This window comes from Carettochelys insculpta, chromosome 1 (genome assembly GCF_033958435.1).
Source record: "Carettochelys insculpta isolate YL-2023 chromosome 1, ASM3395843v1, whole genome shotgun sequence".
NCBI lineage: Eukaryota > Metazoa > Chordata > Testudines > Carettochelyidae > Carettochelys > Carettochelys insculpta.
Window position 1 is genome coordinate 289,506,465 of NC_134137.1, and position 16,919 is coordinate 289,523,383.

General features: G+C 41.7%; 1 protein-coding gene across 9 annotated transcripts in view; it reads left to right on the forward strand.

Moving 5' to 3' along the window:
- ANKS1B (ankyrin repeat and sterile alpha motif domain containing 1B) overlaps positions 1-16,919 on the forward strand; it is a 908,578-nt gene that overhangs the window by 600,353 nt on the left and 291,306 nt on the right. For all 9 annotated transcript variants that reach the window (XM_075011319.1, XM_075011325.1, XM_075011335.1 and 6 more), the window contains one exon: positions 12,813-12,911. In XM_075011319.1, the coding sequence (XP_074867420.1) occupies positions 12,813-12,911 (99 nt within the window). The remainder of the gene's footprint in view (positions 1-12,812; positions 12,912-16,919) is intronic.

Consider the following 16,919-nt stretch of genomic DNA (forward strand, 5'->3'; position numbering starts at 1 on the left):
TTACTTATCATACAAGATTTTTCAAACTAGTTAGCTCAACACAAGGTCTGAGGTCTGTCAAGGTGAAAGGCCAAGTCATCCCTGAATGGAGGGATACTGAGGCAGAAATTTCTGTAGTGTAAAGACCTATTTAATGAAGGAGATAACCTTCTTGGGGATATGGCTGAACTAGAATTGGTTGGTGGCCATAATATCCCTGCAACTTTGCTAGGGTACAGATTCATGCTGGGCAAAAAAAAGCTGGGTTAACTGTTGCTGCTGTTGACAGAATTTTGTACCATTTATTTTGGGAAATTACTTTTCTGAGGTGGCAGAGTCTGTAGCAGGAATTGTTAGTAGCAGGAAGGAACCTTGTGCTGAAATCCAAAGTGGGGACAGGAAATGCCAAAGGGGCTATAGAGGAGATAGTCTCCGATTCCTCACCAGAAGTGCTGGACACTTCGTGTGGAGGTGGAGGGAGACAGAGGAAGCCATCCCCAGCCCTGAGTTATTGCCTAGCGCCAGGGGACTGTCCAAGCTCTGAAGTGTCCATGAGGGGTAGGAGGGACAGCAAAGCAGCAGGGGACAAGTCCAGGTCTGGGATGCACAAGGACATGTGTTTTGGAGGAAACCTTCAAGATTAGGCAGGGGTCCAAGAAACCACTGCAGGAGCTGTGGTATCCAGGTGCCTGATGATTAAAGTTCAGCCACATTCAAAGGGAGAAAAGGAAACAGGGCTTGCTAGGGAAGGGTCTGTCGTGGCTGGGAGCTGTGTGCCTAGAGCTGAACAGATAGCAGATGACTTGGAGAAGGGAAAACAAGAGTGAGTGTCCCTCCATCCTTAGCAGGGGAGAATGGAGAAAGAATGTTGGGTCTACATCTTCAGTCCCAAGCTGCCCATCTGTCATCCAGGTGTCAAGTGAGGGGAATCATGGGTCTGTGCTCCCAGAGCAGGATGACTCTGCATTTGACCTTTTGGGAACATAATCTGTGAAGATGATGGGAACTCCACTAGTTGAAAATACAGTCATGCCATACATGAGGCTGGCAGTACCCATCAAAGCTAACACTATCTGTTTGAGACGGGAGGGTAAAATTCACATCCAATGGTGGGATAGCTGCAAACATGCCAATAGACCACCTGAGCAAGAGGAAGGGGAGAGGTGGAGAACAGCTCAACACAAGAAGAGAGAACTAAAAGGAATCTTCTGGGAAGGAGTGGCATTTCATTTCCTTCCCAAAGCCTTAAGGGATTACTTGAAATGGAACACTTTACTGAAGCAAGAAGGTAAATATGTAGCTGAATACACATTTTGGAATACGGAATGATTGAAAGGGGTGATAAACACTAATTATCGCAAATGGTTTGAACAGAGGGCATGGGATGGAAACTATACTTGGAAACACCACCGTGTTGCAGGTTTGCTGGTAAATGTATGTCTTTTTCTACAGCACCTATGGATCAAATCAAAGGAACTCATATTAATGGTAAAAACCTTGAAAATGTGCAACATGTATAACTTTTGGAGAAAGCTTTTGTACATGCTAAGAACAGGATGAAAATGTCACATAAGCATGCAGCTTCTAAGCTAATACTTGTAAAGAGGTTTAGTGCTGGGTATATAGCAGCAAAGACATAGAACACCTACATAGCTGTGTGGAAGGGGAAACTGAGGGACAATTCCTCATAGCATTGGTGGCTAAATGCCAAGACATCAACACTTAAAAAGTATTGCTTGTGATAGTCTTGGAGCAGTGCTACAATCAAAAATGTCTTCGGGCATCTGGGGAACAGGACCAAGAATTTTGGATAAACTCCTGTGAATTATATCACAGGGTTTGGTGACACTGTGTCGTTGTTTACCCAATGCCAAACAGAATTTTTAAACATACTGCCTTTTTACTGGACACTTTCCAACCTCTAACAGTGATCTCAGTGGAGAGATGTCACAGCCCTCCTTGCTTTATGAAAATTGACATATGACTATGAATATGCATAGCTCAAAGATACTTTATGCAGAACTGGTGATGTAACAGGGCATTTTCAACGCTGTAGTCCACTGAATCTGTATATACTATTTTTCTGCATGTATCTTTTTTTGTATGTGATGATAGAAATATTAAGTGGAAATCTGTTTTATTAGTCCATCTATTCTAGTAAAAGCCATCAGTGATACTTCAGGAACTTAATGTCTGTGTCTACACTACCTCCCTACTTTCTAGGGAGAACGGTAAGTAGGGTGTTGGGAGTTTATTAATGAAGTGCTGCACTGCATATGCAGCACTTCATTAAGCAAATTCCGCCTCGTGGCAAGTCTGAAGTTTTAAACTTCGAAGTGCCAGCTCGCATCTAGCTGCAGCTCACCCGCTGGTACTACGAAGTTCCCCTTTACTCTTTACTCCTCAAAATTTTGCCCATGTGGTGTAAAGGGACTTTGAAGTACCCAGGGCACTTCGAAGTACTGGCGGGTGAGCCGTGGCTAGATGCAAGCTGGCATTTCTAAGTTTAAAACTTCGAAGTTGCCACGGAGGGGAGGGTAATTTGCTTAATGAAGTGCTGCATATGCAGCACAGCACTTCATTAATAAACTCCCAGCACCCTACTTACAATCCTCCCTTCGAAGTAGGAAGCTAGTGTAGACAAACCCAATGACTTGGTGATCAAGTCAACACCTATGAATGGTTTTGATTTTCCTAAAAGTCCAGACTGTGGTTGGTCCTACAAAGACATGTGGCCAGGCCACCTGATATTGAAATCCATTTTGGATCTGATACTGTTCCATTCAAGGTGAGAAAAGCTTGAACTGAACACAAAGAATTCCCACCGTGGGCAAAGGAGATGTAAAGTGGGGAACCAAATAATGGGGTGTGGCCAGAGACTAGTAGAACACCCACCTCTCCTCTTACCACCTAAGAAGCTGAGACTGAACAGGGGGAAGGATTTGGCCCAAGCTAAGCAGCTGTTTAGCTTGTCAAAAGGTGATTAGAATAACTGTTTAGGGGAAGAACGTACAGGTAACAAGTTTCTTAGTGTATTAGTTAGCTTGCGCGTTTTCTTTATTTTGGATTACTGTCTTAATTCAATCTATCAGTTTTTAATGCAATCACTTAAATCCTACTTTTTATACTTCATAAAAATACTTTTGTTTATTATCAAGCCCAGTGTAAATAATTGTTACCTGGGTGGGGGGCAGGGAGCAACCACTGTACATCTCTCTCTTTCATTGATAAAGAGGGCAAATATATAACACTTCTGTATATAATGTTTTTATACAGAATTAGACATATTTGTTTGGGGGTTTGATTTCTATTGGGGGTTGCATTCCTGGGTGCTGACAAAGGCCATATACCTGAGCTTTCACAGAACTGAGCTGATTCAGTGTGTGTTGCTCTGCTGGGTTGGGGTTACCGAACTGTGTGCCTTGGGTGGGGGAGAATAGAGTATCTGGCCCACGAGGACAGGGTGGTGGAGAGGCCCAGAGGGCAGAAAGGTGGGCTTAGTGGCTTGAGCAGCACACTGGGTGACAATCCCAGGGGGATTTGTGTGAGCCAACCTGTCATAGAAGGGACTTTACAAGGATATAAAGGCCATGGCTACAGTAGCCCCTGCCTTTGGAAAGGAGTAGGCTAATGAGCCACTTTGGCAGATGCTAATGAGGCACTGACATGAATATGCAATGACTCATTAGCATAAAGGTGGCCATGTGCATTTCAAAAGTGCCACTTTTGAAATGCACACTGCTTGTGTAGACAGGGGCCTTTCGAATTGACCCCCGGAATTTGAAAGCCCCTTCTTCCCATTTGGTTTTGGGAAGCAGAGGCTTTTGAAATCTGGGGGGGGGGGCGCCTCTTTAATGTCTGCCAAAGTGGCTCATCAGCATACCCCTTTCGAAAATCAGGGGCCAGTGTAGCCATGGCCAAAGTGAATAGGGGAGGTGAACCATGCAATCTCTAGCCCAAATGCACAATGCCATTAAGCAGCTGAAGAAAAAAAGTCAACAGGCCCAAAGGAGATCCCCACTGAACTTTTTAAAGATGGTAGATCAGAACTAATGTGGCAGCTTTACCTGCTCATCCTTAAAATCTGGATAAAGGAGGAGATATCCAGTGAAATAAGGTATGTCCTTAGAGCACTGTCCTTGTATACCCAAAGTTGTGAGTTCAGTCTTTGAGGCAAGTGGGCTGCAAGGGTCTGGTGTAGGGTAGACTGAAAATTAAAAAAAAAACTATCAGGGATGGTGATAGGTCCTGCTGTGAGTGCTGGGGACTGGACTTGATGATCTCTTGCGGTCCCTTCCAGTTCTATGATTTGGAATGTGGGAGATAGGCATATACCCCCTCAAGGGGGAGGTGGGAAGGGTAGATAGTTCTGTGGTTTGAGCATTGGCCTCCTACGCTTAGGGTTGTAAGTTCAATCCTTACCTTTTAGCAGTCAGGGGTAAATAGATTTAAAAAAAAACCTCTCAGGGATGGTGGTTGATCCTGCCAAGAGGGCAGAAGACTGAACTTGATGATCTCTCACAGTCCTTTTCAATTTTATGAGATTTGTGTGCATGCACTGACTGTTACCCTCTTCAAGAAAGGGTATGAAGCAGACTTTGGAAACGATCATGGATCTCTCTCCTTGACACTGCAGGCACAGTTGTGGCATGGATCCTTGAAATCTGCCCTTGTCAGAAGAAATTTTTCTGGAGTCACACAGTGGTTTCTGACCATGTCACAGAACTGCAAATATGATCTTCATAACATGACAGCTGCAAGAAAAGTGTTGGGAGCAAAACCAAGCAATGTATATGGCTTTTCTTGATGAACCGAAGCCTTTGATCCAGTGAATTGCCATGATCTCTGGATTGTATTTTCAATGTTTGGATGCCCTGACAAATATATCAACATCCTCAAGTTGTTTCGCAACAACATGAAAGCAACTCTTCTGACTAGTACTGGCTCCAAGAGTGAATATTTCAAAGTGGAAACAGGATTCAACAAGGACTGCATCATGAGCCCAACCATGTTTGCAGTTTTTATTGTCGTAATTCTTTACCTAATAGCTGTGAAGCTCCCAGCTGGCATTTAAGCCATTTATAGAATGGACACAAAGCAGGCTGGCAGCTAAGAGTGAGATTTCCACCACATTGATTATGGAACTACAGTATGCTGATGACACTTTTTGCCCACCCTGAGAAAAATCTTCAAACTATCTTCAACATGTTTGTTGATGCTTACACGTCTTAGTCTCATACTCAACATCAAGAAGACTAAAGTGTTCCATCGTCCCTCTCCATCTATTAAAATCAATGGAGAAATACTGGAGAATGTCAACTATTTCCTCTGCCTTAGAAGTCATCTATCATCCAAGGCAGATATTGATGCAGAAATCCAACACTGTCTGAGCTGTGCCAGTGCAGCCTTTGCTTGGAGAAGGATAGCTTAAAGAAGTGCAATATTGACATTGACACTTGGGAGATACTTGCCCAGGATCACTCAAAATGGAGAGAAGTAATACATGATGGTTCCCTTCATTTTCAACTTGCCTGCTGACAAGCAGGAGGAAGGAGAGGGTGGCTTTCAGTCATGGTCAGCAGACTCCTGCTGTACCTGAAAACATCTGTCCTCACTGTAATAGAACTTGTGGTTCAATTATAGTCCTTATCAGCCACTTGAGGATCCACAGCTCCATGGAAGCACTCAGTAATGTGTGATCACCATCATCATCAGCCTGGATAAGAAGAAAATAAAACAAATCTTCCATGTAAATTTGTTTAAAGTTTGGAAGCATAGGAGTGACTATTTATAGATGTTTGTGATCTACCTGATGACTTGGGACTGGAGATACAGCCACCTACAGCCCTCATATATGTATCCCTAGAATGAAACTGTCCTCCATGTCTGTGCTGGCAGGATAGGAATCTGTGAGGGTACTTTGGCAATATCTTCTCATCTCAGATAGTTCGAACTCACATCCTGGCCTATCAGATCTAGACAAATCTGGATGTCAAGCCCCCACATACAACCTGTTGAGTCCCAAACAACTGCATGGAGCCCTAGAATGAGATGTTTCTGCAATGTTAGTAGTAAATGTCCTTGAAGAATCCAAAATCCCTTGGTGCAGTCCACTGTTACTGGTGCCCAAACCAGAAGGTACAACCCAAGTTCTGTGTGGATTTTAGAGGCTTGAACATAGACTCACAATATGGCACTCATCACAGCTGCCAAGCTGACAAATTCTAGGAAAAGCAAACGGTATTACAACATTGGATTTCACCAAAGAATATTGGCAAATGCCCTTTCCATCTGACTCCTGGAAAAGGCAGCTTTTTCCACCCTTTTAGGGCTGTTCCATTTTATAACCATGCTGTTTGATTTAAAAGGGACAGCAGTCACTTTTCGGCCTCTTATCAATATGCTTCTTCACACCAAGCAGTTTCTAACAACTTAGCTGAATGACGTGGTGACCTTCAGTGAAGACTGGTAATCACGTCATGCATAACACCTCTACTGCAGTCACTGAAGCAGGTTGGACTCACTGAAAACTTGAAGAAATGTAAATTTGACATCCAGGAGACTTAATATCTTAACTATATGGTTGGGACTGGGAAAATGTCTATATGATAGGGAGATGTAAACTGTACTACATTATCATTCCATTTGTTTATTACTTATTTGTAAAAAAGTATTTTAGAATTTGAAAGAGTATTAATATAATTTTTCGTGCCTCAGCCAAGTTTTCTTTGTCATGAGTCCAACTGCAGTACTGTGTAAAAATGATACTGTCTTACTCAGCAGATCTTCCTTTGTATTCAGAGTTCTATCTGCTTGGTTTAGTGAAATAAGTAAGACCTTACTTCTGACAGGTGTGCAGAATCAAAAAAGCTCAAGGAGAATGAACTACATTCTTTCCTGGCCTGTGCATCATTAATAGCTGAAGTCAACTAATTTACACTGGAAAAGAGGTGTACATTTTTAACAGTGAAACTAATTATCTATTGGAACATTTTACCAAGGGCTGTGGTAGATTCCCCATCACTGAGAATATTCAAATCAGGATTGGATGTTTTTCTAAAAGACCTGCTTCAGAAATTTTGGAGAGAAAGTTCAAGGGCCGACAGGAGGCCAGACGAGGTGGTCACAATAGTCCATTATGGTGTTGGAATCTCCATACACTATTGCTACCCAGAATTCAAATGGAAGACCTCCCCTTTGTCTTCAAATTCTGATCTATTATATCTGGGTAACTCCACTGAAGACAAAATGCTTGCACAGGTATAACTAGGGTGTAATTTGAGTCTAATCATGGGCCTGCCAAAATCAGTATTTTGCATCTGATTAGACAAAGAAGCAACCTCACAAGTAAGGCTGTTCTCCTAGGATTTCCAGCCCAGGAACTAATTTAAAATGAATATACAAGCCTTATGAGAGTCATCCATCACTAACAATGCATAGTCAATGTGTTCATAGGAATGCTACAGTAAGTCATGAGTAAGTAATGTGTTTGGTTTATTGATGTGTTAGCAGCTTTCCTTTAAAATAAGTACTTCCTTTCAACACTGATTCACACATAAAGTGTTTATTGAAGGAAAACACAGATAATATGAAAAATATTTGAGAACCACTTTAACTGCAAGAAACTGTGAATATTTCATTTTACAAGTCTCACAATGCCTTAAATGTACTTTTAAAAGAATAATTATCAAACAGGAAATTGCCATCTTGATAATTTGATGCAGATTAGGCCTGAACGAAAAATCACAGTTTTAAAATTTGCTGTAAGGTGAGTTTTATGTTTTTAAACTTTCAATGGTTTGTTTAGCAGTGTTTTATCTTAACTCCTAAATTAACTGCAGAAATATTTTTAAAACAAGTAGAATTTAACTTGCAGAACTTCAAAGTATACTGGGCCAGATCCTTAGCTAGCATAGATTACCACAGGTCTATTCGCAAGTACATGCATTAAAAGAAATGAGGTTACATTAATGTGGAACTGGAATGAGAGCAGAATGTGGCTTACTACAAGCAGTCTTCACGAATCTTTGCTACCTCAATTCAAAGCTGAAAGTATTTGTAAGGACTATGGAACAGACTGAAGAAACCTACAGCATCAAAGCCTTTAGTGGTTTTGTTACACATGGTGCAAATTACAATACCAATAGTTAAGTTTACCCTCAAAAGATTATGTATGTCTATTCCAGGGCATGTATATGCACACCTTGTGCACAGTTATCAGAGAATTTTTTCTCAGTGGTACCATTGGAGTGCACCATTTCCTGCTGATATAAGAGAATAAAGCCAACCCCTCAATTCTTTCTTACAGCCAGAAATGGTTGTTGGAGCATTTCCAGTCCTCTGTTGTGTTTTTGTCGTTTAGTAGTTAGATACAGACTATAGTCAGTGTAAGTGATAGGTTTCAACTTTTAGGTCCTTTTGGGACCCAATTTATTTCTTGGTTCCAAGGTTAGGAATGCAACCATGCCACCCTTTCAGTGGCTCAAGTCCCACAAAAGTGGTGTGCCAGCCATTTGCTGGTCAGTGACTCCTACTCCAGCTGCCTAAAATGTTTAGGGGAGTCCCGCGTAAGTGACAAGAAGGTCACTTTATAGAAGGTTTGAGCCTTGCTCTAAAGAGCACAGAGCAGTGAGACTTAAATGCCTCCGTATGGAGGTAGCACTTGCCCTCCATCAAAGCCATTTGTTTCAGAGCACACGTGGACACTGAATGCACCTCCTAAGATGCCTTCTGCCCCACATTTGTTGTATCTAGTACCAAGAAAGATACAGATCCTCTAAGCACATGGTACCTCATTCAGCAAGATATTCACTACAAAGGCCAACTAGAAGCAAGGTTTCTGGGAGGGATTCTGAGGAATGTCTTCTCCTGAGAATTTCCCTGTTGTGGGACATGGAGGGGGTTAGTCAAGGCCAATTGCTGAACCTGCTGTATGCCAGACTCAAGACCCAATTCTGGTACCGAAGATTGAGGAGGTATATGTTGCTCTCAGAGAATGGTTTCACTTTTTGATGCATCATCTTTGGTGGCACAGGAAAGCTTTCAGTTGGTACTAATGACTGTAATTTCTACAGCAGCTCTGCAAAAGCATATGAGACCAATGCACTTCCATTACCTAAAAGCCAGGTATGTTCCATGGGCAAGCCACTGTTAATGCCTCCTGGGTTTGGCTCACCTAGTTTCTGTCCATATGGGTTCTGCTCCACTGTTGTTAGAGTGATCTTTATCAGTTTCTGAAGCAGGGTCTTTTGTGTCCCATACAGAAGGTAAACTTACCTTTCATTAGAGCCTTTGGACCCCGGATGACACAGTATACCAGGCAGTGGGCACATTGGAAAGAACAATGGCCTGTGATATTATGAGGCCCACAAACACAATGTCAGTGTCTTTCTGGACACTGTGGGGTGTCTCTTCCTGGTAGACTTTCTCTCATCCATTTGAAATTTTATTCAGTACCAGAACCAGTACTGAACAACTGGCGACAGCTCCTCTACAGCAACATGCTGACTTGCCATTGCCTAAGCATCCTGATACATCTTTTTCTGCTTCATGGGATTTTCCACCACCAGTGGATTATAAGGCTCACCAAGAAGTGCTTAAAAGGGTGGGCTCAGTTTTAGACATTCAAGCAGCAGAGGTGTAGGACCAATCTCTCCTTCTAGTGGGAGTCATAGGGGAAGGTCTTCTGTTCCTCCAGTGTAAAAGGCTTTTATGCTGATATTGCCTTATTCTCAAAGCAAAAGGTGGTCTCAAACCAGTTTTAGAGATGAGAGACCAGTACTGCACCTGAAGAAAATAATGTTCTTCATGGTTACCCTAGCTTCCATTATTCCTGTCCTTGAACAGGATGACTGTTATGCTGCCATCAATTTATAGGAGACTTACTTCCATACAGCAACCAGTACAGACCTCCAGAAATTTCTCAGGCTCATAGTGAATGAAATCCATTGCCAACTCACTGTACTTCTTGTTTGGCCTATCAGCAGCCCTTCACATTTTCACAAAGTGCAGGTGGAGGGGAAAGGATCGTGTTCCCATACCTGGATGATGGGTTGGTCAGAGGCCAGTCTGAGTTTCATTTACTGCTGAGCATCACTGTTGTTCAGTTTGCCTTCAATTCATTGTGCCTGTGTCATTGGGGTCCAATTACTGAAGCTGGCACCTCCTCCTGGCCACTCTAGGGATTTGTTCTTTCCAGGTCCTGGGATCCTTCCTATCTGACTTTCCCTTCTCAGACCCTTCTTTATATTGTGTTTTTTTGATCTGCAGCTCCCTCTCACTCCAGGAGCTGATGCTGCCTCTTCATAGCTTGGCTGTGCAGTCAGGTCACTCCCCTTTAAAATTGGGGAATGGGTATTTTTCTCACTATACTTTTTTTCTCACTATACTTTCCTATCCTGAACTCCAAGGGAGTCTGAGAACCATACTCAGTCTTCAAAATCTCAGCAAGTACAAGAATGAAAAGATTTTGTATGTATTCTATTTGGACCTGAAAGAGTCAACTCAATTGCATACCCCTATTGCAATTGCTTGTCTTTAAGATGTAGTTTGCATGTGTTTTCCATAACCTGACCTCTCTCCCCTCTGCATCAGATTCCTTAGCCACACATTCTGGTGCAACAGAACTGAGGGGAGTCAGGGCATTTCCACCTTTATATAGCCTTGAGAGGGATTATGGGGAGGAACAGAGAATGTGTACTTCCTCAAAAGTTACAAAAGGCTGTCCAGCACATGCACCAAATAAAATACATGTATGAGTCACATCTTGAAGAATAACAATTACAATACAGGTGAGTAAATGTTTTTCCCCTTGCAGTTGCTTGTGCCAACTGTTGGAAGGTCATTCTTTTATTCTTGCTAAAGCCCTGTGGCTCTGCAACTTATATTCTTCTGAACCACATATGTAGACATGATTATGTATGTGAGCGTAGTAGTGCTGATGTCCACAATTCAAGGAGCATGTTGACAAATTGAAATGGGTTCAGCGATGTGACATAAGAATGATAAACGAATTAGAAAATATGTGTTATAGTAACCTACTAAAGAAGCTCAATCTGGTTCATTTAATAAAGACAAGGTTAAGGAGTCATTTGATTACTCTGTAAGTTCCAACATGGGTAACAAATATTTGATAGTGGACTCTTCAGTTTTTTATACAAATCTATAACATGATCCAATGACTGGAAGCTGAACCTAGACAGCCTGAGATTGGAAATAAGGTATACAGTTTTAACAGTGAGGGTAATTGGTAATTGGAACAATTTGCCAAGGCTGTGTCTACACTAGCCCAAAACTTCAAAATGGCCATGCAAATGGCTGAAATACATATTCAGCACCTCATTAGAATGCTGGCAGCCGCAGCACTTCGAAATTGATGCGGCTCACCACCGCGCGGCTCGTCCAGACGGGGCTCCTTTTCGAAAGGACTCCTGCAACTTCAAAATCCCCTTATTCCTAACAGCAGATAGGAATAAGGGGATTGTGAAGTTGGTGGGGTCCTTTCCAAAAGCATTTGCATGGCCATTTTGAAGTTTTGGGCTAGTGGTTGTGGTAGCCCAAGAGTGGTTGTGGATTCTCCATTTGCAATTGTAAAGTCAAGATTGGAAGATTTTTCTAAAAGATATGCTTTATGAATTATTTGGGGGCAGTCCTGTATATACAGGAGGTCAGATTAATATACAGGAGGTCAGATTGCGGGTTCCTTTGGGCCATGGACCCAGTATACTATGCATGCCATTGCATATAGTTTTTCACTTTTAGGAACTGAGGAAGAGTGGTGATCTACAAACTTGTAAATGAGTTGCCTTATGGTGCCTGGTGCTGGCCCCAGTGAGGCCTGCACACAACCTGTCACCACAGTTTACCTTTTGTACCCTCATATAAACTCCTCACAGCTTTTTTTCTTTCAGTCCAGTTACAAATAGCCCTAGTTGGAGTCTGATTTATTAACTTTAAGTTTAAAATTAAACACAATGGTATTCCCTCCTGCCTTCCACTGGGTATAGCTCAAACTCCCCTGGTTTGGTCAGAATCCTTCTTCTCTTCGGCTATTCCGAAACCTTTCTAACTGAGTAGTTTCTCTTGTGTCAGGGTCTTCCATACATTTTCTGCAATCTCATCATAGGTTCTCCCTTACTGCAATCACTTATTACTCTTTGTACGAAATTGTCAAACTCCCCTCAAATGGAGCTCTTTCTGTGATCAGAGTTTGCTTTGCCCCAGCCTCTCCAGCCCAAGGGCAAGCCACCTTGTTACATGTAATTTTAATGAAACATTACAGAATGATTCTAACTGCATCCATCGACAGATGCATTTTGTGATTTTTTTTTCTACCTTGAGTAAGGAAGAGTATAGTATATGGGGAGAAGTAAAGAGGAATGGAAGATGCACTGTATGCATATGAAAACAAAAAGCAGTCAAGTAGCACTTTCAAGACTAGCAAAATAGTTTATTAGGTGAGCTTTCGTGGGACAGACTCACTTCTTCAGACCGTACAGCTTCCTCTCTGTTACTATTCTGTATGCATATGGTTACATGTTATGATTGCACCCTTGTCCTCAAACAAATGACAGAGTGGGATAGAGGAGAAAGATTCAGTTATGGAATTTGTTTCTGGTGGGAACTGCAATTTCTCCATCGGCAGCACTGCCAGCAAATTAGAAATTGTCCATGAGTTCAAGGTCCTTTCACATTTTGAAGACCTGGAAATCAATGCAATTATCAGTAATTTGTGATTCATGTTGAAGTGTATGTTAAGTAAAGTTATACTCTTTTAAAGACAGCATTGGGGCATGCTTCAGGATTGTTTCTGATCTGAATATCTCTTTTTTCAGGGAAGCAATGTAATGGAGGATCAGGATCTGTTGGAGATAGGCATACTTAACTCTGGACACAGGCAAAGGATTCTACAGGCAATCCAGCTCCTTCCAAAGGTACAGTTTCTTTTATTATCTTATTACCAAGTATCATCAAGAGCTTTTAATTCTTAAAAATTTAATACCATTCTTAAATAGAAATGTGGACATTGTGAGTCTAATTCTCTACTGCCTTATGCTTTTCCTAGTCTATTACACCATGGAAAGTGGGTGTAAAATGATACCATTCTGGTTTGGTAGCATTTTCCACCCACTTTGCACAGATGTAAATGACTACACAGGAGCAAAGCAGAATATAATCAGGTCCCATATTCATGAGGCTAATTATTTTAGAAATGATTATAGAAATGTTTGATGTTTCAATATTTTATGACATAAAGCCAAAAACAAATAAAGTGGGGATGGGGACGGGTTTTGAGACAGCTTTTGCTTATTGACTGTTTTGTCAAGTCTGTAAACAAATTTGTATATAAACCCCAGACTAATTTTTCTTAATATCAAGGTCAGATTGCAAATAGAATTACGTAACCCTAGAAAATCAAGATATTCCCTTATGTATGCAATACACATCTTTTGTAAGTGGATTGAAGACTATCAGCAGTTGTGTTTTGTTTGTCTTGCGAGAGTATTTTAATTCTGCTCTTCAGATGTGTGATCCTGTAACTTGCACCCATTTTCCAAAGTATTTTGGGTGCAGTGTGGTCTTCAGATCAGATTGGGAATGTGTTAAGCATGCTAAGAAAAAATGCTTGTATCTTTGGGATTTAATTTACATGCCAGACAGATGACCAAAACTTGTCTATGGGTCATTCACAGCTGATTGCTTATACCTCTTTCTTGCTAACCTTGCTGTGTGCAGTAATCTAAGGTGCACAGAGCATATTGTGACTCAGAAGATTGTCACATAATTTGGGAAGCCACCTAAGGGAATGATGTCAGGCAGAAGCTGGAGTTGCAGTCTGCCTAAGTCCAAGGAGGCTGCCAACGGGTCCTGCATACATATTGATTCTGTGGAAGATAGCTCAAGAACAAAGCTCAATGTAAGATATATGAGTGCTCTGGAGTTTGTGGACAACCTGTATAGAATGAGAGGGAGCTCTGTATCCAGTGTCTAGGCCCCTATAGGCAATGTACACAGAGCAAATAAAAGATTTTTCCAGACTGTAGAATGAAAATGAATTGGGTCAAAAGGCTTTATGGTGCATGGTAGCTGGATGGCTAAGGAAGGGTGTGGTCTTGGGGCCACTTGTGAAAAAGTGTTTTGAGAAGATGGACTGCAGAGTGAACTTTGGTACATCCGTGCATGTAGATGGTCATTAGCTGCATGTAGTGCAGCATAGTTAAAGACAGCAGTATATAGTCCTTAGACTGTACTAGAAGTATAGATGTGAGTAAAGTGGAGTAGGAAATAGATACTTTAGTTTATAGATAGAGGGCAAGTGAGTTTATGAAGTATGTTTGGTGTTTACATTTTAACTGTGAATTTCTTAAGTTTCTGCCTTTTTTAGCTATAAAAGTATGCTTTTTTTTTTACTGCTGACGTTAGCTCTCTCCATTGAAATATTTTGTCTGCATAGCCGTGTCTACACGTGCACGCTACTTCGAAGTAGTGGCACTAACTTCGAAATAGCGCCCATCACGGCTACACGTGTTGGGTGCTATTTCAATGTTAACATCAACGTTAAGCGGCGAGACGTCGAAGCCACTAACCCCATGAGGGGATAGGAATACCTCCCTACTTCGACGTTCAACGTTGAAGTAGGGACCGTGTAGTCGTTGCGCGTCCGGCAACATCGAAATTGCGGGGTCCTCCATGGCGGCCATCAGCTGAGGGGTTGAGAGACGCTCTCTCACCAGCCCTGGCGGGGCTCTGTGGTCACCGTGTGCAGCAGCCCTTAGCCCAGGGCTTCTGGCTGCTGCTGCTGCAGCTGGGGATCCATGCTGCATGCACAGGGTCTGCAACCAGTTGTTGGCTCTGTGGATCTTGTGTTGTTTAGTGCAACTGTGTCTGGGAGGGGCCCTTTAAGGGAGCGGCTTGCTGTTGAGTCCGCCCTGTAACCCTGTCTGCAGCTGTGCCTGGCACCCTTATTTCTATGTGTGCTACTGTGGCGTGTAGACATTCCCTCGCAGCGCCTATTTCGATGTGGTGCTGCGCAACGTCGATGTTGAACATCGACGTTGCCAGCCCTGGAGGACGTGTAGACGTTATTCATCGAAATGAGCTATTTCGATGTAGCGTTCACATGTAGACGTAGCCTATGTTTCCTTTTTTTCTAGTGCTTTTTCTTCTACCTCTAACTAAAAAAAATATTAACAGGATTTTGTAATATTATGATGTTAGTGAGATGGGACTCATGAGAATTATATACTCTGAAGGCTATACTAGAAACAGTATACAAGAAATGCCACAATTAATTCCCACCATTGTGAATATTTTTGTTATTCAGCTCTAGCTGCATGTGAAGTTCCTAAGCTAGATCCCACCATTTGTTCTATATCTGTAAAACAAATCTGACAAAGAAATCCGCAACTTGTACAAATACAGAAAACTATAAAATTCCATTTCTAACTGTGCTTGCTGTATATTGAGCTAGAGATTCACATATTCTGCCATATGTATTCCTTACAAGTACTGACTCCCTGAAGCATGAGGTACTATTCAATATGAGTAAGGATGGCAAAGTCAAGCTCTGAATGAACCCTCAAAACCAGCTGTTTCTGAGAACAAATGAGTCATGCAGTTTCCTGGTAGAATCCACATTCTGTAAATCTGGGATTGTTAAATACAGTTGCATGACTGAAATAAGTGCCGTATAACAGTGACAGGGTGTTTAGAGGTTGCCAGCTGAGGCAAAAAATAGTTCAAAAAGATCATGTTCCTAGTGCATCTTTAATGTAAAAATGTTGTATCAAAATGAAAGAGGTTGGAAGCAAAATCTGTGCATCAAAACTTTTTATTTAAATGACTTGGCAACACAAGAGAGCTTACATAGTAACTACACATCGTTTCCTCTTCAAAACCCAGCTTTTTAAGGCAGAGCTGCCAAAGAAGCTATATCATCCATAAATCAGTATTTTAATAATTCTTATCTAATAAAGCCCATCCTGGTTATATTCTCAATAGCACACTGCAAATTTTGAAAATCCATTCAGGTGCTGCCGGGGAAAATACAGTGCTAATATATTTTTTAATTCATAGAAGAGTCCAGCCTCATAAACATTTTCCACATAACATTTTAAATTGTTTTAAAATATCCAACCAAGTAAGAACACTAGGACAATGGACAGATACCCTAGGAGGCTGTGGAAGCTCCTTCACTGGAGATTTTCAAAGTGAAACTGGATAGCTATTGTTCTTGGATGGTTTAGACCAGTGGTGGACAACCTGCAGCACATTGAGGTTCTCTGTGTGGCACATGAGACATTTTGTTCACCATTGCCCATGCACGGGGTTGCTAAATTCTGCTGGTTTTCATCCACATAGTTTTTGGGGTTTTTTCCCACCTACTGGTATTACAAAAGTGACATGCCCATAAAGCAAGAGCATGTGAAGTGAGCTGTGTGCTGATTGCACACAACATTCTGAGAGCCATGAGCTCCCTCTGCATCCATTCAAAGTGCTTATGTGGTTCAATCAGCAACCCCCTCCCCAAATTCTAGATATGCAACTGCAGTTAGCAAAACTACCTTATCCCAAGAGGCCATCTTGGTTATAACAATCTTGTGACCCACTGAGATGAAGGAGAACCACTCATGCAGCCCAAACACTAACCTGGGATGTCACTCACTGATTTAGACCCAACAAATTCCTCATCTTGGTAGCGTGTTAGACTAGGTGACCCTTGCAATCCCTTCCTAACCTATCATTCTATGAGTGGCAGTAGAAAAACAACTTTTAATTTAATTTGCTTTTAATATTTCCCTATTTCCATTCACAATACCTCTAAAACTTCAAGGGCTTCTTGTGGGCCTTTTTTGTTTTGTTTGTTTCTTATTCTGTGATTATCTATAACTAGAACACGGAGGAGAGGGGTAGTGGTTTTGAGAAATTCTTATGTCATGATG